Source organism: Monodon monoceros, unplaced genomic scaffold, assembly GCF_005190385.1.
Source record: "Monodon monoceros isolate NGI ecotype Baffin Bay Population unplaced genomic scaffold, NGI_Narwhal_1 Super_Scaffold_21, whole genome shotgun sequence".
NCBI lineage: Eukaryota > Metazoa > Chordata > Mammalia > Artiodactyla > Monodontidae > Monodon > Monodon monoceros.
The window spans coordinates 34623672-34651079 of NW_021703778.1; the positions used below are offsets into that span (position 1 = coordinate 34623672).

Below are 27408 nucleotides of genomic sequence, written 5' to 3' on the forward strand. Positions count from 1 at the left end.
AGGACCTAGAGATCAGAGTCCACTCTGTGTCCCAGAGTCTCTGCACAGCCCAGCAAACATTCTTTTCAACCAAACTTTTGTTTTTCCGTCTTCATGTGAATTGCCTTCCTCCCCTTTGAAGTCCTAAACCACTCACAGTATTTAAGGTGAGGGTTTCGGCCAGTTATTCTGTTTTCCTGGGTCTGTCCCATGTATATATGTTATTAAACTTTTGTTTGATTTTTCTGTTTTTTTAAAAAAAAAAAAGAAAAAAAGAATAAATAGCCAGGGAGACAGGGAGAAAGTAGGAGTATGTGGAAGCCTGGAAGTCAAGGGAAAAAATGACCCAAGGAGGAAGGAGTGATCGACCATGTCAAATGGTAGTGACGGATCTAGTCAGGTGAGGATTGAGAACTGGCTGAAAGATATAACAAAGGACAGTCAACAGTGGCCCTGAGAACAGCAGTGACTTGGGGGGCAGGGGCTACAAATTCAGTAGATTGGGAGAAAAAGGATAGGAGAAAGTGAGTACATACACATGAATTTCATGGAGCCACACGGACCTTGGAATGGGAGGATCCCTCTCATGGGGAGCGCATATACGGGGCTTCAAAAGAGCAGCACTGGGCTTCCCTGGTGGCGCAGTGGTTGAGAGTCCGCCTGCCGATGCAGGGGACACGGGTTCGTGCCCCGGTCCGGGAAGATCCCACATGCCGTGGAGCGGCTGGGCCCGTGAGCCATGGCCGCTGGGCCTGCGCGTCCGGAGCCTGTGCTCCGCAAGGGGAGAGGCCACAACAGTGAGAGGCCTGTGTACCGCAAAAGAAAAAAAAAAAAAAAAAAAAAACAGAGCAGCACAGCCCCTGAAATCACTTTTCCACAGTCCCTGGGGACACAGCCATGGTGGTGATATGGCACTTTAGGAACACATTCCTGGCTGTTTAGGAGGATGGAATACAGCATGATTATAAGATTATGAAATGTGATCAGGGCAAAAGGTAGCGGTCTCAGAGCCTCTGGTATCCCCACTCCACTGGCAGAGCAAAATGGCTCTAGCAAAACTGAAATGTTAGAAAACAAAAGGCAACTGGTGAAATGTTTGTGAAATTGTTTGTCTGTGGAATTGGCCATTTGGCCATTTAGCAAACTAGCATTTAGCAAATTGGTCTAGAGTAGTCTGGACTTAGGACTCAAAAATATGTTACCTGCTGTGTTCATCTTTACCTCACCTGCTTTCAGTGCCTGGGTTTCCGGTGGAAGAGAATCAAATGTTTGCGATCCTGCGCACATCAGTTTCTCCACTCTCTCGGCTGTAATATCAAGGGGACTAGGAAGTTTCTGACACACCATAGCTGAAGTCTGCTGTTAAGGACTCAAAACCTTGAGCAAGTGCCCTCCACCATGGCAGAGAGTCACAGTATGCACTAAATACTGAGGTAACAATGTATATCTATAAGATGCCTGGGCTATAAGGCAGCACTACGCCATATATCACATCTCAAAATATGGATACAATTTCAGGGAGTTCATGGACACTCTAGAGCCCAGAAAGGATCCTCATGATAGATATTCTAACACTGACATCCTATGGAACAAGTGAGGAAGGACAACAGAACTTAGGAGCACGGCTAACTGTGACCTTTTAAGTCCTCAAAATCTTTTATGTGGTTTCATAAACTGGTATAAAACAACCATCAGCCACAAGCTATGATACAAGAAGGTCCCCCACCAGAGCGAGTGCCACTGTAGGGGTATGTGTCTATCACAGCTCTGAGATCCACTGCTGGTTCACTCCCAGGACGCTGCACCCCCAGCCCACTGCAGCGGTACGGCCGAGTACACACAGGTCAAGGAAGAGAAGATAGTCTAAATTCATCTATAAAATCACTTTAGTTAATGTAAGCCATTTAAAATCAAGTCCTTTTGGAATCACCAATGTGAGAGGAAGTATCAACAAGCTAACGAAAATATGGGTCTAAAATGAACCAGTGCTGTATAAAAAAATAAATAAAATAAAATTCAAAAATAAATAAATAAAATGAACCAGTGATCCTAACACAAACATCTAAATTATCTACTTATATGTAAATCTTAGTCTAAAAGTTTTTATTTTACAGATTACTAAACAAAAACTAAAAACATTTTTTAAGAACATTCAGGTTGATATTAGTATTAGTCCTAGTTAATATTAATATATTCATTTTTAAAGTACTTAATACAGTTTCATGGTGGAACCTTAAATAACCCCAGAAGACTTTGGATGGAAATGCGTTATTTTCAGAGGATTTCCGGATTGCCAATAACACACTGGTTTTTCTTATTTAGTCAAATCTATGATTTCATTAAAAACCATTAAAATAAAGGATACCAAGAACAGCCTGAGATATGGGAAGCCACTGACTGCAAATAGCATTGATCTGAACTTTAGGGTCTGAATGCCGTGCCTCTCGGGCTCCAATTTTTAATCCTAAAGAAGTCACGATTTTATCAATTTTTTCTTTGTCCCTATAGTAAACGTACAGGATGGGTGGGGGGTGGGGGGTGAGGGGTGAGGAGAGAGAAAGATCACATAAAGACACAAAGGAGTAGTGAGGAAAAGGGACTCAACATTGTTTGACACATTTATTCCTAATGTATTACTTTTACTACAAAAAAATAAAAATGCTTGAAGGGGCTCCTGCCACAGGAGAAAACTGCTCGACCTCTACCCATACACTTCCAAATGAACTTTTCTTTAAAACGTCCCACGAAGCACCATTCCACAATCTCCCTAAAAAAGCTATGTCAACTGGTAAAGCAATTGTATAAATAAATACTAAAAAATCATTATTCCATCTCTGGAACAACTTAGAAATTTACTGAAGCAAACATTCTTTTCCACTTGTATCAGGCAAGTTTTTCCCCCAAGTGCCCCATTAGTAATCCTTGATATCAAGCATCTTTTCTACTACAATTACTATTTTATTTTAAACTGAGTTTGTATAAACAAAAGTCTAATGTTTCTTTCCATCCTTTATATCTCTTCACCTCAGCACTCTATAAAATATGGCTGTTCTCTCCCTCCTGTCACCCTTTACTTGGGTTACACATACTCCTTTAAATTGTTTCCAAGCCCTGTAATCAACTCCTCTGTAAAGGCTCTGTTCATTTTTTCAGTCTATCTCAGCTTTCTGAAGTGTGACTCATCAAACTGAAAAGTGAGGCAAATTATACTGCCCAATTTATGTAACAATTTATAACAGCCTTACTTTTTCAAGACAGCATCATACAAACTCCATATATTTTCCAGGATCAACTGTACAAATAAAGGTTTCTTTCCTTTTGCCTGTAAAAAAGGATGAATGGGCTTAAATTTCTGAATATTTCATCAGTATCTTACATATTCATTCTTGACATGTTTTATTATCAGTGTTTCATTTCTACCAGAAAATATTTACTCAACAGAAAAGTGGAGGAAAGTAGCTAAAAGAATGCTCTAAAAAGCCAATAATCCACAATCAGTAACAACTCACTGTTCTCTTCCTCCAGGAACCATGGACTTCACAAACAAGACCATTTGGGGGATATATCACTGCAGTTGTCCTTTCACTGCCATCAAAGAAATACATGATACCCAAGCTGAGAGCTAAAACTTCACTCTAAAATTTCCATGGACTTTGTTCTAAAGAATGTTCTTAAACATGAAAAATGTTCAACTTCAAGGAAGAAGATATTAAAAAAAACAAAAAAAAACCCCTATTATTTCTCTTACCAAACTGTACAGAATAATAGCAAGAGCACTTTGAGATGGATAATATACAAGAGCTGGAATATAAACTGATACCCTCTTTCTCAAGAACTATTGGCAAGGTATTGGGAAATCAGGCCATTACCTTTGAATGCCTGGTTAAAAAAAGCTCATTGTCAAGACATAAAAATGTATTTATCAAGATGCCCACCACAGCTTTACTTAAAATATCGAAATATTTGTGAAACAGAAATAAAAACTATGTCCAATCTTATAGGATTTATGTAGATTCTACATTCATGTAGAATGATTATGTAAATGATGTAATAGGGTCCTTATGTGACAGGAACTGTTCTAAAGACTTTTCTTGGATAGTTCATATAATTATCCTAACCACCCTGTAAGTATTACCATCTCCAATTTGCAGATGAAAAAAACTGAGACAAATGTCACGGAACTAGTAAGTGGTGGAGCTGAGATTCAAACAGAGCTGGATTCTCAGACCATGCTCTTTCCCACTTCATACACTGGCTCCTTCTTAAATACACTGTTTATAGAAAGATTTTAATGGCAACGGAAGATGTTCACAATATGATGTCAAGCAGAAAAGCAGCTATATTATATAAACAGCAAAATCTCAACTGAGGGATGTATGTATCTATCCAGAAAGAATGAAAGAAATGAAAACCACAGCATTAGCAGTGCTGGCTTCTGATATTTTTTCTTTCCTGTAGCTTTATACTTATAAATACCTTCTTAAGGGAATATACATGCTCTTCAATGAGAATGAATTTATAAAATCCTGAATTTTACATTTAAAAAAAAATCTTCAAGAAAAGCATCCTCTGAGGCTATGTGATTCAGCAGCCTTACATCCCCTCAATCGATAGAATGAAGTGCTCCAGGGAGCACCTTCCTCTCCACATCAGCAAAGCATGGTGACTGACATTCAATGAGAGAAGGCCTCAGCTGAGACTAGGGATAAAGTGTGGGCCACACAGTGATGTCTGAAAGAGATGTCTCTTTATGAAGGGGACACACAAATGCCTGATGCAAAATATGTGTCTTCAAGTTCACATGCACAGGATCTGAGATTTTTGCTCCTCTTAAAAAGAAAAAACAAACAAACAAAAAAACCCAGGCAGTCCTAAAGAACTCTATTTAAGCAATACTTGGATATAAGACACATGAACTTTAGCCAAATATATACAGTAGAAAATCCCTCATAAACTGACTCCCATAAACCAAGGCCAAATTACAGGAATGTTACAGTACAGGTTTTCATAGGGCAACAATGGGACCAACAATCAACAGGGACATATGCCACATTACCTGATCAACCTTCATAATCTTCTTAGCCTTCATATTTATATAATAATCTCCCCACAAGGTTTTCAAAAGAACTTCCTTTTTGATGCCAGTTTTTTGACTGTAGATTTTGGCAAAGTGCTCAATTCTGAAAGAAAAGCAAGTGTTCACGTTATTAATAACAACATAAATGAGTACAGCTAACACTTGAGTGTTTCTGTGCCAGGTACTGTTCAACGTGCTTTAAATGTCATTTCAACTATCTTACAAGGTAAGTACTAATTATCTCCCCTATTTTACAGAAAAGGATAATGAAGCACGAGATATCACACAGGTAACAAGTGAAGCTGGGATTCAAACCCAAGCAGTCTCATTCCAGAGCCCAGCTTCCTGTCCAACTTCCTCTAAATTCATATGAATTAGAATTCATGCCATACCTCCCTTTTTTAATACTGCATGTGTAAAACAAGAGGAATAATGGCCAAGGAAATGGAGGCTCCAGCTGCCCACTGCAGCCACGCCAACAATAAACTTTGTTTCAGCCCTTCACTGCTATAGGTACCTATTGCTCACAAAGAAAACAAACCCTAGAGCCAGAACCTGCCAAAAAAAGGCTTTTTAGCATCCGGGATTAAACAGGAAACAGACAGATACACACTTACTTAACTCTCTCCAGCCCTTAGAGAAGCCAGTTAGCACCAGGTCTGCTCTACTGGAAACCCCAGCCACACAAGAGCGGTCACCTGACAAATAATGATGCTGTATATTACAGCATCTGCAGTGTCTGGGTAAAGGACCTAGAAAAAATACCTTTTCTGCAGGGAACAGTATGGTCCTACATAATCTAAGTTTTGAGTCCAACTCTCAAAGTACCAGCAACTTAAAAGACGCCTGCTATATTCTCCAATGCAGAAGGAATCCAAAGTTAACAGATTCTAGACAATTCTTTACCTGTCATTCAACAACTGTGGAATCCAGGGGTTAACTACAACCAAGTCCAATTAGCTGATATTCTCTTATGATAATAGAAGCCTGGTGGGAGCAATAAAAAGCTGCAGGAGTGGAAGTTAATAATTATGGTTGGAACCAGAAATATGAAGAGCATCAGGCAGCAGCTTAGAAGCAAAAACAGATGCTACAGAAACTGCTGAAGATAAATAACCACTGCCCCCTCTCACTGAGGTCCAAGGGAGAGAAAAACACCCATCAGGAATCAAAATTCACATCATACAGTTATAAGCTACTAACATTCTGAAAGAGATGGCCTCAAAGGTCCATCACTTCCAAAGTAATTCACTATGGTAAGCTTTATTTCCCATTTGATCCAACAGCTATTTATTTAGCAGAGTTTTTTTTTTACTTTTCTAAAACTTTAGTTTCTATTATTATTTTATTTATACTTATATAAAAATTTATATATAAATTGTATATATAACATGTATATAATATATAATTTATACATTATTTATATATGTTAGTATCACTATATTTTTTTTTTTTTTTTTTTTTTTGGTACGCGGGCCTCTCACCGTTGTGGCCTCTCCCGTTGCGGAGTGCAGGCTCCGGACGCGCAGGCTCAGCGGCCATGGCTCACAGGCCTAGCTGCTCCGCGGCATGTGGGATCTTCCCGGACCGGGGCACGATCCCGTGTCCCCTGCACCGGCAGGTGGAGGACTCTCAACCACCGCGCCACCAGGGAAGCCCAGTATCACTATATCATTATAATCTTTTTTGTCTTTTTGGAGGGAACCCATCTTTTCTTTACCAATTTTTACCTCACTCCATAGACATAGCTTTCCTACTCTGGAGGGCTGAAAGGAGCACTCTTGGTCTCTCTCCCACCTCAATGGCTACTCAACAAGCAAAAAGAAGGCCAATGGCCAACACTTATTGGGCAGAGTTCCTATGCCTCAAAAAGAAAGCAAGCTCTGCCTTGCTCCCTACTCCAGGGATCAGTAAAAAGAGCCAAGCTTCCTCCTTGACTTCCTGAAGTTAAGTACACCTAGAACAAGGCACAGAACCTTCTTTCCAGAGGCAAGTCAGCAGACCCTTATCTCACCCTGGGCTTGCCATCTCTCAACACCTGATCTTGCCAGACAGGCTGCAATCCTCCATGCAGATTCGCAGATCCATTACAGGACCTACAGGAGGGAGACAATGGGAGGCAACTACTGTGGCCTGAGGTCCCAAGCACATTCTCCAGCCTATCTCTATCAGGGAGCCCTGTTCTTTACACTGATGTTCTCTGGGTCCTCAATAAATACAGCCAACACTTTGATCATCATATTGGCAACTTGGGTCCATTCTTAGATGGTTAGCGCTGGAGATAATGACTGAGTGATTTGTATAAGCTTTCAACAGAGTTTATATTCCTTGAACTTGAATTGTTTGTTGGCCTGACATAGGATCAATTTTTATATATCCTTCACTGACACTTAAAACAAATCTGGACTTTAATTATAATACTATTCATATGGTTTGTTGCTATTTGATGTTAAACTGTGACATGATGCAATCCCCCCAAACCACATGACTGTGGATTTCTACTTATACTTCTATTTTTGTCTCATGAACTTTGCTGTTATGATCATTAATCTCTTTACTACAGAAATGTGCCAATTACCCATATAAAAATGATCCTTATGCCACATTTGCCATAAATTCTGCTCTGCTTATCATTAAGATCGCCAAGCCTACTTTCTTTTTATTCACATTTGTTTGACATATTGAACCAAAGCTTTGGTGTTTACCCTCAGTCCCTTATGCTTTATGTTTATTTTATTTAGCAAATCTCTGGAAATTTCCTTCTTATAAAAGACAGTATCTCCTCAACAGGGGATTCAAACATTTACTGTCATAACTGTTCTGATTAGGTAGATTTCTCTTCGTGCTTCTAGGATTTTTTTGTTGTTGTTGTTGATTTGTGCTACCCAGTCCGTTATGTTTTCTTTTATCCTTTACAACAATGTGTCAGATATATGTCTTGCTTTTAACTCAAAAAGTGGCAAACAAAGATTTTCACAAACACTGAAACATACTATAAAATCATAAATTATAGTAAGAAATTGGCCATTTGCTTAGACCACTGTCTTCAAACCCTTTTCTAGTCCATCATTTATTTACACATACATACACATAGAGACACATAAATCTTTGAAAATCTTGTTTTTCATCCTTTACATTCTTTTCAATCCCCCAGTTACCACAAAAGTTGCTTATAAACATCAAACCTTTCTTGATTATTGCTTAGTGCTTTTATTCCTGTGTCTGTCATTAGTTATAATTTTAAAATACTGACAGTTTCTAGCACAACTTCTCCATTCCTGAATTCTATTTTAATTCATTTCCTCTACCGAATAACTTCAAACAAGATTCTCAGAAGAGATTTGCAGAACATGTTTTCCAAGACTACTGACCTATCAACCTTTTGCCCTGAATGACAGTTTGGCCAAGTATGAAATTTCTGGGCCACATACTCTTTTGTGTCCAAGGTACCCAATGGATTAATGTTAATTGCAGGATTCTAAGACACTGCTGCACAAAGACAAACAAAACTATAAGGAAGGGCTTTTCCTTGTCTTTTCTTTCCTGCCCCTGTTTTGTAGGGTTGGGGCCTCAGCTCTATTTATCTTAATCAGGAACTAGATTGTTGCTGCCACCCACACAAGTCAATGTGTTTCTGCTTTTTCAGAGCAGATTCTCCTGGAGTAACAACTATTAACAGGACAGATTTAGGCCACACAGCCACTAGTCACACTTCTTAATCCTGTCCCACTATATAAGAGTTTATAGAACCATCTGCTAAATTCTGAAATGTACTCATTTCCCACTTTTTGTGACTACTTTCCCTATTGAAGTTGCCAACTTTCCCCATTCACTGACATGTTAGAGGAAAATTGGAAGGAAATGGGTCTCCAGTGCTTTCATTTCCACCAACCCTTTTCCATAAATTAACATGTCAACTAGTTGAGAACAGGCACTAGCAGATCCATAAAGATGACTTTGTCTAATACAGGGGAATTCATTTATTGACTGAAAGTACGTAAAAATGCCCAAAGTTGTGAGAAGTTACCCTCATTCTGTTCATTCAAGTCTCTCCCCATTCCTTCTTCCACAATAAACTTTCCCTAATTTGTGAGATTTAGACTAAAATTCACATAAAACATTCAATTTTTTATGAAAATCATTACAAGAAAAGGGCAAGCCCCTTACATTGTAGCTCACTAGCAAAATTTACAAATTAAAAATCAATAGGTCTGACCCTGTTATATGACTGAATGAATCACTGTATATTTTATTTTAGCTCAAAGAAATTCTTAGAAATTATCTTAGACCTATATTCTTATTTTTCAGATGAGGAAACAAGGCCCAGAAAGATGACAATGGTAAGTCATCAACTACATATGAAAAGTGCAAATTTTCAAGTTTGTAATTTCCATTTTCACTATATATCCATTATCTGAATTTATTTGTCTGGTATAACCTTTATAGGCACCAAATAAACCAAGGTATCTATAATTTATTATAAACTAGCAGAGAAAAATTATGGTATTATAATTTATTATGCTGCCCAAGGCAAAATGTGTTCAGTCAAAAGGAAGTTGAAGGGCAAGTTCCTGTAAAAAGGAAGACAAGGAACAGCCAAGGGTGGTTTCACCTGGTGCATTATTTCTGGTTCTATTATCCCTGCAAATTATATGTAAGGTTAAGCCTACAACTAAAGTAAATTTCATTATATCCCCACAACTGTTTAACCAGGCTGAAGACATTTTTCTCAAAGTAAAAATCTGCTGAATTTTCTGATTTCACAAGTCAGTGATGGTTGTGGTTAGAAATGTAATCAATTACCTAGCACATTCAAAACTGATATCACTACTACTTGGCCTGAGTGTGTACATACCCAGAAGGGGCAATTAGAAAAAACAAGGGTCCCTATATTCCATAGTGAAGATCCCATAAAAACACTATGGTAAAAAAGCATGAACTTCAGTGCCAGGCAGACTTTAAACTTAACAACAGCTATGCCACTCAGTGGCTAAGTGATGTTTAACAAATCAATCAATGTCTTTGAACCTTAAATAATAAATATTAAGACCTATTTAAAAGGATTGTTCTGGGACTTCCCTGGTGGTGCAGTGGTTAAGAATCCACCTGCCAATGCAGGGGACACGGGTCCAGGAAGATCCCACATGCCGCAGAGCAGAGCAACTAAACCTGCGTGCCGCAACTACTGAGCCTGTGCTCTACAGCTTGTGAGCCACAACTACTGAGCCCACATGCCACAACTACTGAAGCCCACGCGCCTAGAGCCTGTGCTCCACAACTAGAGAAGCCACTGCAACAAGAAGCCTGCACACCCCATAGAGGAGTAGCTCCTGCTCGCCGCAACTAGAGAAAGTCCGCACACAGCAATGAACACCCAATGCAGCCAAAAATAATTAATTTAAAAAAATTGGAAAAAAATAAAATGAGTGTTCTAAGAATTCAATAAAATAATTTAAGTGACTAGCTCAACGCCTAGCATACGCACACCCTCAATAGTTAGTTTCTTTCCACAGTAACTTCTGCTAGTGTAGATAATAAAAGTTGATAATGTATTTGCTCATATATGCATAATAACCTCCAGATGATACACAAGAAACTGCTGGGACGAACTAGTTTTCTGTGGGGAAATGAACTAAAAAGCTAAGGGATAGTGTGGGAGACTTTTCATTGTACGCATTTTTGTACCTTCTGAATTTGGAATTTATTCAAAGAATAAGGTTTAAAAAGTTAATTGTATATAAAATCTACAAAGAGATGCAAAACTTGCTGAATATTCAAAAATCAATGTAATCTACTATATTAATAAAGAACAAAAATCATATGATTATATTAATTGATACAGAAAAAGCATTTGAAAAAATCTGACACCAATCCATAGTAATAACTCAGAAAAAAAGGAGTGCAGGGGAACTATCTTACCTTGACAAAGAACATTTAGAAACAACTTAGAACTAACATTATACCTCTTGGTGAAAGACTGAAAGATGGGGAACAAGGCAAGTATGTCTACTTTCCCCACTTATTCAAACAGTGCTGGAAGTTCTTGCCAGTGCAATAAGGCAAGAAAAGAAAGGAAAATGGCACAGGACAGGAAGAAATAAAAGTCCTTATTTGCAGATGACATGACTACCTTGTACAAAATCCCAAGGCATCTACAAAAAACTCTTAGAACTAATGAATAGGTGTAGCAAGGTGACAGTATACAAGATCGACACACAAAAACCAAGTAATTATATTTCAATACAGTAGAAATGAAGATGTGAACACCAAAATAAAAAATACCATTATAATTTCTAGAAAAAAAGAAAAATTAGGTGCAAGCCTAATATAATATGTACAGGACTTAAATGCTGAAAACCACAAAATGCTGATTAAAGAAATCAAAGAAAATCTGCACAAATGGAGAAACATACAGCCTCCATGGATTAGATGATTCAACATAGTAGAGGCATCAATTCTCCTTAAATTAATATACAAGTGTACCATGCATTTTCCACCAAAATCCTAGCAAAATTTTTTTTGCAGATATAGGCAAAGATTATTATAAAATGTATATGGAAAGGCACAGACCCTTGAACAGCTAAAACCATTTTGAAAAAGAAGAATGTGATGGAAATAATCCACCCAATTTCAAAACTTATTATACACTTAGAGTAATCAGGGCCATGTGGTATTGCTGGAAAGACAGACACATAGATCAATGAAACAGAATATAATACTCAGAAATAGACCCACATAAATATGTCTAACTGATTCGGACAAAGGTACAAAAACATTCAATAGAGCAGGTATAGGCTTTTCAATAAATGGTGTCAAAGTAACTGGGACACCCACAGCCCCCAAAATGAACCTCGACCCAAGTTTCACATCTTATACAAAAACTTACCTCAAAATGAATCACAGATTTAAATGTAAGAAGGAAAACTATAAAACTTCCAGAAAAAAACATGAGAGAAAATATTCAGGATCTAGGGCTGGCAGACTTCTTAATGCCAAAAGTATAATTCATAAAAGGAAAAATCGATAAACTGGACTTCTACTCAAATTAAAAAAATTGCTCTGTGAAAGACACTTATTAAGGTGAAAAGCGAAACTCTAGACTGGAAGAAAATAGTTATAAAACACGTATGAGACAAAGGACTAATATCCAGAATATATAAAAAATTCTAAAAGCTCAAAAGTAAAACATAAATAAATAAAAATTAGAAAATGGGCAAAGGACTATACAACGAAGCAGGTAGTCAAGAAAATGAAAAGGCAACCTACTGAATAACAGAAAGTATTTGCAAATTATATATCTGATAAGGGGTTAATATCCAAAATATACGAAATACTCATACAACTCAATAGCAACAAACCCAAACAATTCAACTGAAAAAAAGGACAGAAGACATGAACAGACATTTTTCCAAAGAAGACCTACAGATAGCCAACAGGTATATGAAAAGATGCTCAACATCACTAAATATTGATCATCACTATCATGAAAATGTAAGTCAAATGACAATGAGCTATCACCTTACACCTGTTAGAATGGCTATTACCAAAAAAGGTAAGAAATAAGTATTGGTGAGGATGTGGACAAAAGGAAACCCTTTGTGCACTGTTAGTAGGAAGGCAAATTGGTACAACCACTATGGAAAATATTATGGAGGTTCCTCAAAAAATTAAAGATACAACTACCATTTGATGCAGCAAGTCCACTTCTGGGTATTTATGCAAAAACCCCCCAAACTCTTGAAAAGATATATGCACAACACCTTCATTGCAGCATTATTTACAACAGCCAAGGTATGGAAACAACCTAAGTGTCTACTGATACATGAACGGATAAAGATGATGCAGTATATATGCACAAAACGGAATACTATTCAACCATAAAAAAGAATGCAAACTTGCCATTTCAACAACATGGAGGGACTTCGAGGGCATTAGGCTAAATGAGATATGTCAGACAGAGAGACAAGGACAAATACTGCATGATCTCACTTACATGTACGATCTTTAAAAAACAAAACCAAGTAAACAAGCAGCTCACAGATACAGAGAACAGATTGGTGGTTGCAAGAGGCAGGGAGTAGAGGGTTGGCAAAGTGGGTGAAGGGGGTCAAAAGGTACAAATTTCCAGTTATAAAATAAATCAGTCATGGGATGTAATGTATAGCATGGTATAGTTAATAACACTATATTGTATAATTGAAATTTCTTAAGAGTCAATCTTAAAAATCCTCATCACACACACACACAAATTTTGTAACTATGTATAGTGATAGAAACTAACTAGATTTACTGTAGCGATCATTTCACAATATACAAATATTGATAATGTTGTACACTTGAAACCAATATAATATGTCAATTATACATGAACAAAAACAAAATGGGCAAAGGACATAAAAAGACATTTCAGGGCTTCCCTGGTTGCGCAGTGGTTAAGAGTCCGCCTGCCGATGCAGGGGACGTGGGTTTGTGCCCCGGTCCGGGAGGATCCCACGTACCGCGGAGCGGCTGGGCCCGTGAGCCATGGCCGCTGGGCCTGCGCATCCGGAGCCTGTGCTCCGCGACAGGAGGGGGCCACAGCAGTGAGAGGCCCTCATACCAAAAAAAAAAAAAAAGACATTTCACGCAAGAGGATACACAGATGGCAAATCAGCTCATGAAAAGATGTTCAGTATCACAAGCTGTTAGGAAAATGCGAATTAAGGCCATAATAACATATCAGTACACACCTATCAGAATGGCTAAAAAAAGACAAAAGAAAAAAAAATAGGAACAATACCAAATGAGGGTGAAGATGTGGAGAAGCTGGATCACCATGCATTGCTGGCGGGAATATGCAATGGTACCCCAGTTTGACAGTTTCTTTAAAAACTAAACACACAACTACCCTACGACTCAGCAAATGCACTTCCAGGCATTCATCCCAGAGAAGTGAAAACTTGTGTTCACATGAGAACCTCCAGATGAATGCTTACAGCAGCTTTACTCACAGTAGCCCCAAACTAGAAAAAACCCAGATGTTCTTCAACGGGTAAACACTCAAACAAACTGTGGCACAAACACACATGGAATAGTACTAAGCAGTAAAAAGGAACCAACCAGTGATGCACGCAACAACTTAGATATGTCTCTAGAGAATTATTCTGAAAATCAAATCCAGAAAAGGTTACATATTATTCAATTACATTTCTATAACATTCTTGAAATGACAAATTATAGAAATAGAGAAGAGTTAGTCATTAAGGAGGGGTTGGAACTGGGAGGGAAGTGGGTGTGGCTATATTAGGGGAACATGAAGGCTCTTCATGGTGATGGATTATATCAGTGTTAATATCCTGGCTGTGATATTACACTACAGTTCTGCAAGATGTTACCTTTGGAGGGACACAAGGTAAAGGAACAAGAGAACTCTCTGTATTCTTTCCTACGACTGCATGTGAATCTACAATATCTCAAAATAAAAAGTTTAATTAAAAAATCAATTGGATAGGGGCTTCCCTGGTGGCGCAGTGGTTGAGAGTCTGCCTGCCAATACAGGGGATGCGGGTTCGTGCCCCTGTCTGGGAAGATCCCACGTGCCGCGGAGCGGCTGGGCCCGTAAGCCATGGCCGCTGAGCCTGCGCGTCCGGAGCCTGTGCTCCGCAACAGGAGAGGCCACAACAGTGAGAGGCCCACGTACCGCCAAAAGAAACCAACAACAACAAAAAACAATTGCATATAAAATCCACAAAGAGATTTAATTACATGGAAACACTTACCCAAAGCCCCACCCATCTATTGCACTTGTAAATACCACATTTCCCTGGTCTGGAGAGAAGTAAAGGTGAGAATCATCCGTGTCCTCCAAGCCAGTGCTCCAGTCATACACTTGCTCTCCTTGCTCAGAATTTGGATTCACTTGGGATTCAGTCTCTCTCTCTGCTCTTTCTTCTAGCACTTTAGAAGTAAAAAGAGTTCCTGTGAGTGCATTAATCTAGGAGAGATGGTAAAATGGCAGAATGTCATTCAGATGCTTTGCACACCCACGACAGGAGACACACTGTCTAAGCCTTGCTAAGCCTAGAATCGTAAGTCACAGTTTGAGCTCATATTAAGCACACATGGATGGCGATGACGTTTATAGCAATCATTAACTTATATGCCATCAACCCATGCTTTCCACACCCAGCAAAGCTAAATTGGAAGGCTTTTGAAAGGTCATTTTTGTGCACAAGAGTTGAAAGCAGACACTAATCTGTCGTATCTTCAACTTGTTTTCCAGGACCAGGGCCAGGTGTCACTAGAACTCGTGGTTTCCAACCCCCACAATCTTCGTTTATAACCTTAGTCAACTCCCTCACCATTTCTCACAGCAGATGTTTGAACTGTTCGCCCCTCTCTTCAGGCCCTCTTCCTGACCTCTAACCCCCAACTATTTTCACTCTCAAGTAGGTAATCTTATTTCCTACCTCCAAGAGAAAATGGAACCTATTATTCAGAAATCCTGCAAGCTCGCAATAATTCAACCTATAGGTCCATCTATATCTACAATTACCACTGGCCCTTCTCCTTCCGCTGCACGGTGGGAGTATTTCATCTGTACCCATCCCTGACTATCTCTTCAGGGAACTAGATCCACTGATCCATTCTTTTTCACTGCTCTACCTTTATCACTTCCTTTCTTTAGCAAATAAATATTCTCAAGTTGGTCACATCAATGGTACTCCACCGTCTTGAAGAAGACATTTCAAACCTCCATGCATGGCATACAAGGTTCACCATAATCTAAACCCTACACTCCTTTCTACTCCCGCCTCTTATCACTACTTAACAGGATCTAATTCTTCAGCTATAACAAATAATTTGCAGTTCTTTTAATGAAACATTGTACTGTGCTTTTTTTCCTTTATAACTTTGTATATCTCATTCCTTCTCTCTTGAAGAACTTTACCATAAGTCTATACCTGGCAAACGCTACCTCTCTTCCATCTCAAGGCCTCTTTTGTGAGACTTTTCCTAACTCTCCCTTTCCTCTTGACCCAATCTGGGTGAAGCAGCCCTCATTTATGCTCTCAAATCACATCCAGGGGTTATCTCATTGTTCTCCAAATATCTCTTTTAATTGTCTGTCTCCCCTACCACACTGTGAGAGCTTTGAAAATAGGGACTCTGACCTGTCTTTACAGTCATAATCCTTAGCACAAAGTGAACATCCAAGAACTCATTTATTCAACATATAGCTATGTTAATGTTTGCTGAATAAACGAATGAATGCTTTGGTAAAATTTCATCTAAAGACAAGTAATAAAAAAAACCAAAGAGTCTCCTAATATTGCTTCATTGTGAAACCAAACTACAGGATTTTAAACAAGAGAACATTGAAACCTATTATCTAAGCTTTATATTCAAGGATGCTTCCAGGAGATGGAGGGGGCTCCTAAGATGACACTTGTTCTATTGCCTCTCTTCTGGTACGATGACTCTGACACATGTGAATCTAAGTAAGTGAATTTTCTGTAGCAATGCCTCATGCTCAACTCAGCAACTTCCTTACAAATCTTCTTTGAGCCACAATTTTTCAAATACCGAAGTAAAGGATAAAATACCTGTTCTAAAATATTCTTGAGGTGAGAATAGGCCTCCTGTGGGGTGAATTTCAGTTCCACTATCAAGCGATCTATCTTATTAATCACTAAAACTGGACGGATGTTTTCGAGCCAGGCTTGTCGCAGAACTGCCTGTGTCTGATTAAAAAAGAAAGGAAAATGTAAAGCTTATGACTTGAAATAAGTAAAGCACATTAGAAAATTCTGATTAATAAGCAGCTCATTTCCATACTCCCTGATCACAACTCAGACCATGCCAGTCAGACACAGGTGTTTACCAGACATTCACAAAGTATATAACACAGAACCATAGAACTACAGACAAGAAACTGTCCTTGCCTTTATGGGACTGTCAATTTATTTAAGAAGGATAAATAAAATTATGTAAAAGACAGTGAACAGTTTCGTGGAATTATACACACACACACACACACACACACACACACACAACACACACAATTTACCGAATTTTATTCAGTAAATAATCAGAAAACAGACACTCATGTTGCCAACACACAGGTCGAGCAACAGAACATTCCCCCAGAAGTCCCCTGTGTACACCTTCCTGAGCATAAACAACCTCTCAGCATTAACCACTATTCTGCTAAAGTCAGGTCTGTTCATTTTACTCGTCTTGTCAGGACACCTAAGACACTACAAAGACTAAGGCTGTGCTTCTCCAGTTGGGGGACCTGGGCCCTTACAGGCAATCAGACGGGAAGTTACAGAATAATTACAGCATATCTTCTTGGAATTATCAAATTTTCTCCATTTCTACAAGAAAACCTCATTTCATTGTGCTTTTGCTTTATTGTGCTTCACAGACGTTGCATTTTTTACAAACTGAAGGTTTGTACCCTGCGTCAAGCAAGTTTATTAGCACCATTTTTCCAACAGCATTTGCTCACTTCATGTCACTATGTCACATTTTGGGAATTCTCACAATATTTTACATTTTTCATCTATTTGTTGTGGTGATCTGTGATCAGTGAACTTTGATGTTACCATTACAACTCAGTGAAGGCTCAGAAATGGTTAGCATTTTTTAGCAATAGAGTATTTTTTTAATTAAGGTACATACATTTGTTTTTTAGACATAATGCTATTGCATACTTAAGAGACTTCAGTATACTGTAAACATAACTTTTATATGCACTGGGAAACCAAAAAAAATTCATGTGACTCGCTTTACTGCGATATTCATTTTACTGCACTGGCTCAGAACCAAACCTGCAATATCTCAGAGGTATGCCTGCAATTTAAACCGTTCCTTATTCTTTTTAAAAAACATTAAAACAAATAAGGGCATTTAAGAACTAGGACACAAAGGTGACAACATTTTTAAAGATAACACATAAGGTTTCCAAGAAAAATTATTTTAAAAACTGAATTTAGAAAGCCACTCTGAGTTTCACGTCGACCGGAGTTACATGTTCACTCTGGCCTTAGGGGTGAACTTTTTGAACTTTGGTGGGAAAGAGAAGAAAGTCTCGGTTAAGGATCTGGAAGAGTAAGAGTGGGGAGGAGGAAGGCAGAGAGACAGCGTGTGTAGGGGGGGAGGGGAACAGACTGACAAACCAACAGAAGAGACTCAGTATCTTGCTATCAATTACCTCTCACAGTTCAGAACCTTTTCCACTGGAGTGAAACCTCCAGATCCTCCTAAACACCTCTCCCATTTTTGCTGAGTCCCTCTCCAAGAGGACATGACAGACACATCAAGGCACCTCAAAGTCATTCTCTCTACTATCCCTTCAAAACTTGGGGGATTTAACTCCATCACAGACCAGAACACTACCAAACGTGAAATGTAAAACCAGCTTTTTGATGGTCAGTGAAAAGTCTCAAGTGTCACAGAGTCATCGGCAGTCAGTTCCTCTTCTCTCCTCCCACCTTCTTTAACCAGTTAAATATTTCCATGTTACAATCCACTACCTGTGGACAGACCCCTTCCACAGCATCCACTACAATGATGCACCCGTCACAAATGCGAATAGCCGTCGATACTTCTGAGGAGAAATCCACATGTCCTGGAGAGTCTATCAGATTAATCAGGTACTCCTCCTCACCTGAAATGAAATTGGAAGACACATATTTTCAGTTGTGCAGGTATACAGTACTCTTCCTCAGGCAACCCAGAGTAAGAGAGCTTCTAAGAAATGACTGAATAAAGCTAAAGAAGACAAAAGCTAAAATGGTAGCTCAATCAACAGCCACCATTCCATTTTACGAATTCCCAACAATGGAACTACCGATTCCAAATAGCATTGGTATAAAAGGTTAAAGGATTTTATTATTCTAATAATCTAATAACCACTTATCAAGAGCTACTGTGAGCCAGGCACTGTGCTAAACACTTGTGCTAATCACACATGATTCCGCCCTTAAAATATCCATACAACATAAACATTCCTCTACTCACTGTGCAGATGAGGGAATTGGGACTACAAGAAATTAATGGAAAAGACACAAAGCAGGTGGCCAACAACTTCCCTACAACTTCTCAAAGAGCAGTGCGTGAATATGCGCAGCAAGACTTACAGTCAATTCTAAGTCACAAATTTAAAGAGCACCTACTGTGTGCCAAGCAGTGTGCTATGTGCTTTCACATTTGATATACTGTATTCTTTAATCCTCACAACAAAGTTGTAAGCTCAGAGCATGACTCATGCCTATGTGTCCTGTTTTAGCACTGAAGGTCTCACATCCCAGCAAACGCCAACGTCAGTCCCACGTCCCACTAAGCCCTAAGTCAGTCCCAGGAAAACCAGAACCACTGGCCACCCTAGGTTACAGAGACATCATATTATCAATAAAGTATAATTAAGTAAACCAGCCAGAAAACCAGTAGTTCATTAGAATTCTACACTCATTCCCCATTCACTGCTAAATTTGATACAATTCTCTTTTAATGGCATAATAATTACTTAAATGATCAAACACCTGAATATACCTATACTTTACTTTTGCTCCTCCTCTTAACTCAGTGTTTTTCAACTTTTGTGTGCTCCAGAACTACTACAGGGCTGAATGGTATAACTTATGGGCCCATTTAAAGGAATTCCCCAAGTGTGAGGTTAACAACTTGATGGTCTGATTAGTGCCCTGTGTGACACTGATAATGATAAAACAACAGCCAGAGCTCACATTTGTAAAGTGCCTATCCGGGCACTATCTGGCACAGTTCTAAACGTTTTATAGACATTATCTAATGTTTACTTACAACAACCCTTGCAGTAGTTACTACCATTAGGCCAAGTTTACAGAGCAGGAAACTAGGGCACGGAAAAGTAAAATATCTTTCTGAGGAATATCCAGCTAGAATCCAACTCTAAGGTAAATTGCCTAAGGTCAAAAAATGGTAGAGTGAAAGTTCAAACCCATCTGCCTCCAAAGTCATACTTTTACCCACTATCCTCAAGATGGCATATATTTAATCTCACATGCCAAGATTCCACTAGTAGTGAATTTCTGAACAGTAGGTTAAGGATTCCAAAATGCAATGGGCTCAGTGGGAAAGACTGCCATCAATCAGCAAGACTGCCTTCTTCAATACCACTCCTTCCCCTGCTTCCTCTTTTCATGCAAATGGCTTTGTAAGGAATTCTGGCTCTGATGCACCCACCAGGGAAGACTCCAACCAGAGAGGACTGTGGACATCTCTAAACAAAGTCAAAGAACCAGTGTCCTGGAACAACGGCCCCGTGTGCCTCCTTAATCGAGTCTTTTACTGTCAGGTCTCACAGCACCAGTCTCACAGCTACCCTGCAGGATAAGCACCAGGGTCCCAACCAAATAAACCAGAGAAAAGTGAGCAGTGCTACAAAGGCTCAGAGTTCTATCCACTCCCATCACATAAAACCAAAGTTACGAGATTCCTGAAATCATTCAGCATTTTTGCAGCCCAACCCTTCATTTCATAAACATGCTAAAGCCCCCAAAAGGGAAGAGATTTACCCAAGGTCACAAAAGCAGTTGCAAGACAGAAACACACCCGGGTCTATCTACCACTTAGTCACTTCCTATGAAGGTCACAGATGCCTCTACACTTTGCAGCTGAGGAAACACTTGTTTGTTCATTTGGCTAAGAACCAGAATAAGAAACCTTGGAGTGAAAAAAGACTGATGTTCACTTCCTGGAACCAATATAAGGGTTCTAAACCGCTGCAACCTACTCGGAACTTCTCTATGTTCACATCACCCTGGAGAGAAAGTTAGAGATCAAGGACCAACTATCTTTCATTCAATTTCACATGGCTAATATGTGCCATTACCATAAGGCATGGGGCCTAATGTCAGAGCAATACGGTAACAGCAGTGCACCTTTGACTAACACTCAGAGTGACACAGAGAGAGAGAGACACACACACACACACACACACACTTGAGATGAGAGACGTGAGCATGCTTAAAAGCTGACAGTTAGGCACCAGGACAAAGGAGATAAGTACAGAGCACAAGTCTTTCACAGTGACAGGAGGCAAGCAAAGATACTAATAATGTTACATTTTGAGGGGCAGTGGCAAACAGAGAATTCTCCCATTTTCTGTGAAACAGAACATAAAAATGTCTGCTGAGATTGTGGGAGAGGGACCGAGAGGTAGACTGGAAGAGACTAGACGGTTTAAGAGAGCTGTTGGAGAGAATGAGCAAGGCCTGACAGACAACATAGTGGAAGTCTGCCAGCAGCCCAAGGACCAGCCGAGAACCCAGCCCAAGTATAAGGAGAAAAAAATGTAGAGAGTTGGCTCTATCAAGGGTTACAGTTTTACTGGGAGGACAGAAGGCGAAGAAAGCAACCTGAGGACCTTGGCAAGACTGTCAGCAAAAAGACAAATCTGGGTTGTATGAGGCGGGAAGTAAATGACGGACAGTGATGAGGCTCAAGAGACTGAAGGGCTTTCTGAAATCCAAGAACGGGGACCTCGCTACACAGGCAAGAGAGCTGGGAAGACTAAACATGGTGGAGAAGGGAGTATTTGAATTTCAAATGTCAAAGATGAATAGTTCTGGATGATGCTAAAATCCAGCAAGTAGCCACACCAGAGGGAGGGTGAAGTGGAGATCTACACGTCACTACTGATGAAGCCATGCCGCTGGAGAGGTCATTTTCAGAAGCGGTAAAAGCTACCTTGGTGGATTTGGGCAAAAAGGAAAACAATGAGCCAGGTGCAAAGTCATTAATGAACAGGGACTGAGGACTGTAACCGGGAGGTGACAGTGGTAAGAAAGGGTCAAAAATAACTGGATGGACAGTAAGAGTCTCAAAGGAGATGGAGTTTTAAAGCAAGGGTGGAAGAATTAAGCTTTGAACCAGAACTAGTGAACAAGGGGAACAGCAATCCCATGTCCTAACCCAGAGACAGATGGAGCATGAAAGAATGAGCAGCGCTCACTTGAAAGAAGGACAAGAAAAGCAGTGTCCTCAGAAAACAGCCAGCAGGAGGAGGGGGGAATAGCAACAAAAGATGTTGCGGATACAGGGGTTATTTCTTTACCTTGGGATGTTTTCAGAGAAAGTTTTGAGAAGGAAGGGAACAGTGAGAGGTTGAGGGCAGAGGAGGTATTAGAAGCACAGAGAAACATGGGGAAGAGATTGCTGAGAGGCCAGATCACAGGACTTCCATCTTGGGCGGTGACCAAAGACAACAGGGATGCAGGTAATGGTGGCCACAAGAAGATGTCTGTAAGTAGTCGCAGCAATCCCTGGTGGACAGGAGACACTTACGCTTCAGGGGGAATCAGCCGTGGCCAGGACTGACTGATTTCCAAAGACTCCTGGTGCAAACGAGGAGTCTGCAAACGTAATTACTTGGCTCCCAGGACTACTACCACATGCTAACTACTCTGTCTTCAGGGGAGTTTCTTAACCCCTGTGAACTCCATTTTGCACACATGTAAAATGAGGATAACATCCATCTCACAGGATTGCTCTGAGGATTAAACAAAATCACGCATATGAAACACCTAGTTCAGAATCCAACTATCGTGCACCCATTTTCTTAGATCTGGCATCAACTGAATGCTTCACAAAGTAAAGCATTCATTATGTTAAGAGGAAATAATCTGATCTTTAGTCAAACAAGGACAATGGAACCCTTCCCTCCCAGCCCTGGTCCCAAAGGAAGAGGACAGAAATCAGAACCTCGGGTTAACGTTCACATATCTGGAAGGGAAGGGAAGTGACTGATACATGTTGAAACCAACATGTGTGTAAACTCTCCACTTGCCCACAACCACAAACCCCTATGGAGGTGTTTACAAAGAGGTGAACCTGCACAGGGATCTCTTTGCAGAAAGCCCCGCCATATCCTTGGTCTCCACATCTGGAGTACATCCAAGCTACAGTGTGGCTGCCACCTGGGTAAATACTGAGTATCCCACTGGATACTCAACCAGGTTGTTAGCTAGCTAGCACATATGCCTGAAGTACAAACTGAAAGCCTGTACGTTAAAGCCCACTGCAATTTGTTCTACATAGTGCTTTACAAATTTTTAGTAAGTTGCCAGTATTTTAAAAATTGGAGGATTTTACCAAAAATCTTGATGCCAACTTTTCTTGATAAAAAAAACAAAACAGAAAAATACAGGGCATCAGTCAGCTGCAGCTGACTAGCACTAGCCCCCAGCCAGGTAGTGGGGGGTGTTTCATGGGTGGGCAGAGTCTGCTCTTTAGCTCATAACAGTCCCACCCAGGCCGCCTCATTCATGCAGAGCTGTTGACACCAGCACCGCATCAAGAACTAATAATATAGTACTTAATAATCAAATTAGACTGGTGTTGGAATAAGTAGTTAACTCTTTGGGGGGAAATTTAAGTTAGACATCTACCTCACAGCTTGCATGTATACACATACACGTGTACAATTATGGTAGGATTAAATGTAAAAACTGAAAGTATAAAAGAACTGGTGGTAAACCAGAAGTAATTTGTATTTCAGTCTTGAGTTCTCATGTATATTCTACAACATACTGAATTTTCTATAATACATATAAACTTATAAATTTATTTATAAATTTTAAAAAGACGAGTTAGAATGAAAACTTCATTTCAGAAGTTCTGCAAGAGCAATATTTGCTCACAGGTATAAAGAGTAGGTAGAAATGACAACAACAGGCCTTCTGACAACAACAGTCCAGGAATTTCTAAGTATTTAATCCATCTGAATACATTTCTCTCATCTATAGTTGCATCCTAGGCTAAAGGATTCAAAGGTATTACATCCTCTTAGGATTTTTTATAGAATGTATATTGGGATTGGGATTATTTCCTAACTCTTGAAATGACCAGATAAATGTATAGTATCCTTGTGGGAAGGGCACAAAGAGAGGTGGCTAAGAAATAGGAAAATAACAAGATTTAACAATATGGTCCCAACATTTGTTCCAAATTTTAGTCACAAATGGAAAGATAAGAGAGGCTCCATTTTCTCAAGGGAGAACTGGGGCCCTGGAAAATGCTAAGATAAGAGTATCACCTTGATGTTTTTCAACATTCTATCTGTGATATGCATAGTTTGGGTAAGCTTATTTGTTTACCTTAAACTAGAAAAATACCCTATCTTTCAATCCATGTGAGGATTTGAAAAAATTTTTGAAAGCTGGTTACATTAAGAGTCAAAACAAGAAAGCACTTCATTAACATTTAGTACAGAGATCCTCAACTAACAGGGCATTTGGAAGGGGCATGGGAAGGAGGGGAAGAAGTGGTAAACACAAAAATCACCTGTGGAGTTTCTTCAACCATCACGTTTCCCTCCTCCAGAAGGGAGACCCCCTTCAGGCTGTCCCACCTTCACAGCAGGAAATGCCCCATTCCAGAGAGTCAACGCTGAGATAAGGATGAGAATGTATCCCATCTCTTGGATGTTTTGAGAACATGTCTCAGTCAACATCCCCAACTTCCATCCCCATTTTGCAGATATGGAAAGCAAGGCTCTAACTGTCAAGTGTGGTGACTGCTTAACCCACAGCCCCTTCTAGGCCATCACGGTCACAAAGAAACATGTTGAATACTTCATGGCTCCACTCCAATCACCACTGATCAGACTAGGAGATGACCATCCAACCACAGACTGGCAGTCCATAGGTGCAACCTCTGCCATAGCCTGGCATCAAAAGACAAGCTGAGCAACATCCTGCTCTTGAGATGTATGCTCGTAAACGTAGGAGAAAGCAGCAGTAATCAACAGAACTAAGGGAAAAAAACAGGAGCTGAGAGGAGGGGTCAGGGAAAAGGGAGTTCATGAAGATGGAGGCACTAAGGGTAGGCAAAAGCTATAAAACAGAGAAAAGACTTACAGGGTAAAAACAGATAAAAACAGAGAACTCAACCCAAGGACGCCAGTGGAGTTCCAGAGGGAAGATCCGTTAACTTTCACCGATGCCTCTAGAGCCATCCTGGATCCAGAATCAACATCTGCCTTCAATTTCTTTGAGATGTCACTCCAGTAATGCTCCTGCTTTTGGATTTTCATGAAGATTGTTTCCAGTATCATTTCACACATATTCTGTCAATAAGCCCTCCCACCCCATCCCAAGCTAGCTTAAGCCTCTGCTCTGTGCAATCAAGAAAGTATATCTAGGACAGTCTGAGAGCAAGTTACCCAAGGTCATACAGTTCAACAAAATGAAGATTAGACCATTCAATTCCCTGGGACCTATAGCCATTTTCCTGCAACACTGTACCACAAAGACAAAAGGGAACTGGGATGACTGAAGGTCATGATACATAAAGTAAACCTTAATAAAATGGTTTAAAAAGGGGTGAAGGAACTGAAGACAAAGTCCAGAGAGCAACTAAAATTGACACTAAAGTCATCTTCAAATGAAAACAGACTAATGAGTGTGGAGAAAGGAAGGCTACAAATGTCTTGAACTCTATAAAAATACGGAGAGAAAAGAAATAAACTGACCACTGACCCATTCACTGGATCACAGAATGACGACGTTTAAAAGGTGAGAGGTAGATTTTAAAAAATAAGGCATCAGTTTAAATACTAAACACTGGGAATTCATGTACCTAAAAGCTTCAAAACTGGTTTAGTTCAAAAACACTATAAGACTGACCTCAAAGAGAACAGTCATGTCCCACATAGTACAACCCTTGGTGTCAGTGCCAGAGATATGAAGGATAAATCACAGGTCAGTTCATTAGGAAAATGAAATATAGCTTTATTATTTTCTTCTAGTTATAAAAATTCACATTTTGTGTAAAATTTCCAAACAGTGCAAAATAAATATTTTGAAACGTGTAAGTTTCACATAATCCAGCCACTAATAACTACAGTTAAGGTTCTGGTATGTGTCCTTCCAGACATCTTTATCTATATACATAATATATTCTTATTACTAAAACACATTCATATCTTATAAGTATTTACTCTGCAACTTGCTTTTTGTCTCCTACTTTACCTTTTCTATATAATTACATATAGGTCAAACAGTTGTTTGAACAGCTGAATAGCATTTCACAGCATGGATGTATCAGTTTACTTAACTATTTTCCATAACTATTTTCCTTAACTATGTAAGGTTGTTGGCATTCTTTTCCCTAATACAAACTTTTGAGTGAATGTCAATGAATATATATCTCACGTGCTTGTATGACTGTTTCGAGTCAGATAAATCCCTAGAAGTGTTACTGTCAAAATGGCATCCTGGGGCTTCCCTGGTGGCGCAGTGGTTGAGAGTCCGCCTGCCAATGCAGGGGACACGGGTTCGTGCCCCGGTCCGGGAAGATCCCACATGCCGCGGAGCGGCTGGGCCCGTGAGCCATGGCTGCTGAGCCTGCGCGTCTGGAGCCTGTGCTCTGCAACGGAAGAGGCCACAACAGTGAGAGGCCCGCGTACCGCAAAAAAACAAAATAACAAAAAACAACAACAAAAAAAATGGCATCCTCATCTGGGGATAAAAACTATAGTGATCATGGCAGTGCGTACACAGTCAAGTAAATAAGACTCTAGATCTAATAGGCAGGCCATAGGACAGAAGGAGGACCTAGCAAGGAAATGGGACAGTAAGGCTGAACCAGCAAGGTCCTAAGACTCCAGACCTTCCCTCTGAAGAAATCTATACAATCACCTGGGTGGATGGGGGCAAGTGTGAGCTGCCAGTTCTTCTGCCCTCAAGCCAGTCAGAGGTCCCCGTCTGTACTCAAATCTGGACAGCCTGACTCTGATCTGACAACAGATCATCTGGAAAGGCCAGAATGAAATTTGTGGAATGTAAAGCAAAAAACCTGAGGCCTGAAACTAATTCAGGAAGAGAAAAAAGGACACAAAAGATACAAAACCATTGTTCTTTAAAACACAGATCGATTTACCTTTTGCATAATGTAGTGAAATGGCACTGGATTTCATAGTGATCCCTCGGACCTGTTCATCCTCTCTGCTGTCCATGTACCTTAACTGTAAAAATGCAACATATGCATCCGTATTTCCCAATGAATTAAAACGTAATATTAAAATGGACTGATTTGGATTTTTGTTTTAAATACTTAAACTTTTAGGCTCATTGCCATGAAGTTGTTCGTTATGTCCCATTATTACCTTCTTAATCTCTGCAACATTTTTCTTTCCTAGTACCACTTATTTCTTCCACCTTTCCTTTCCCCTGATCAATTTCTAACTTTTTATCAGTTGTAGTGCAAGACAATCACAAACTGTTTACATTGCTAGTATTTTTTTAAATAGGTTTATCTTTTTAGAGCAATTTTAAGTTTATAGAAAAATTGACTGGAAAGTAAAGAGGTTCCCAAGCATCCCC

The 27408-nt window shown here is 39.6% G+C and overlaps 1 protein-coding gene across 4 annotated transcripts in view; it reads right to left on the minus strand.

The window, feature by feature from the left end:
• Positions 1–27408, minus strand: part of EFL1 (elongation factor like GTPase 1) — a 133124-nt gene that overhangs the window by 100710 nt on the left and 5006 nt on the right. For all 4 annotated transcript variants that reach the window (XR_003795911.1, XM_029237905.1, XM_029237907.1 and 1 more), the window contains 8 exons: positions 26966–27050; positions 18577–18710; positions 16642–16779; positions 14815–15029; positions 5036–5159; positions 3225–3301; positions 2345–2481; positions 1206–1328 (listed from right to left, as the gene is read on the minus strand). Coding sequence is in view for 3 of the 4 variants with exons in the window: in XM_029237905.1 (XP_029093738.1) it covers positions 1206–1328; positions 2345–2481; positions 3225–3301; positions 5036–5159; positions 14815–15029; positions 16642–16779; positions 18577–18710; positions 26966–27050 (1033 nt within the window). In the remaining variant the exon portion in view is untranslated. The remainder of the gene's footprint in view (positions 1–1205; positions 1329–2344; positions 2482–3224; positions 3302–5035; positions 5160–14814; positions 15030–16641; positions 16780–18576; positions 18711–26965; positions 27051–27408) is intronic.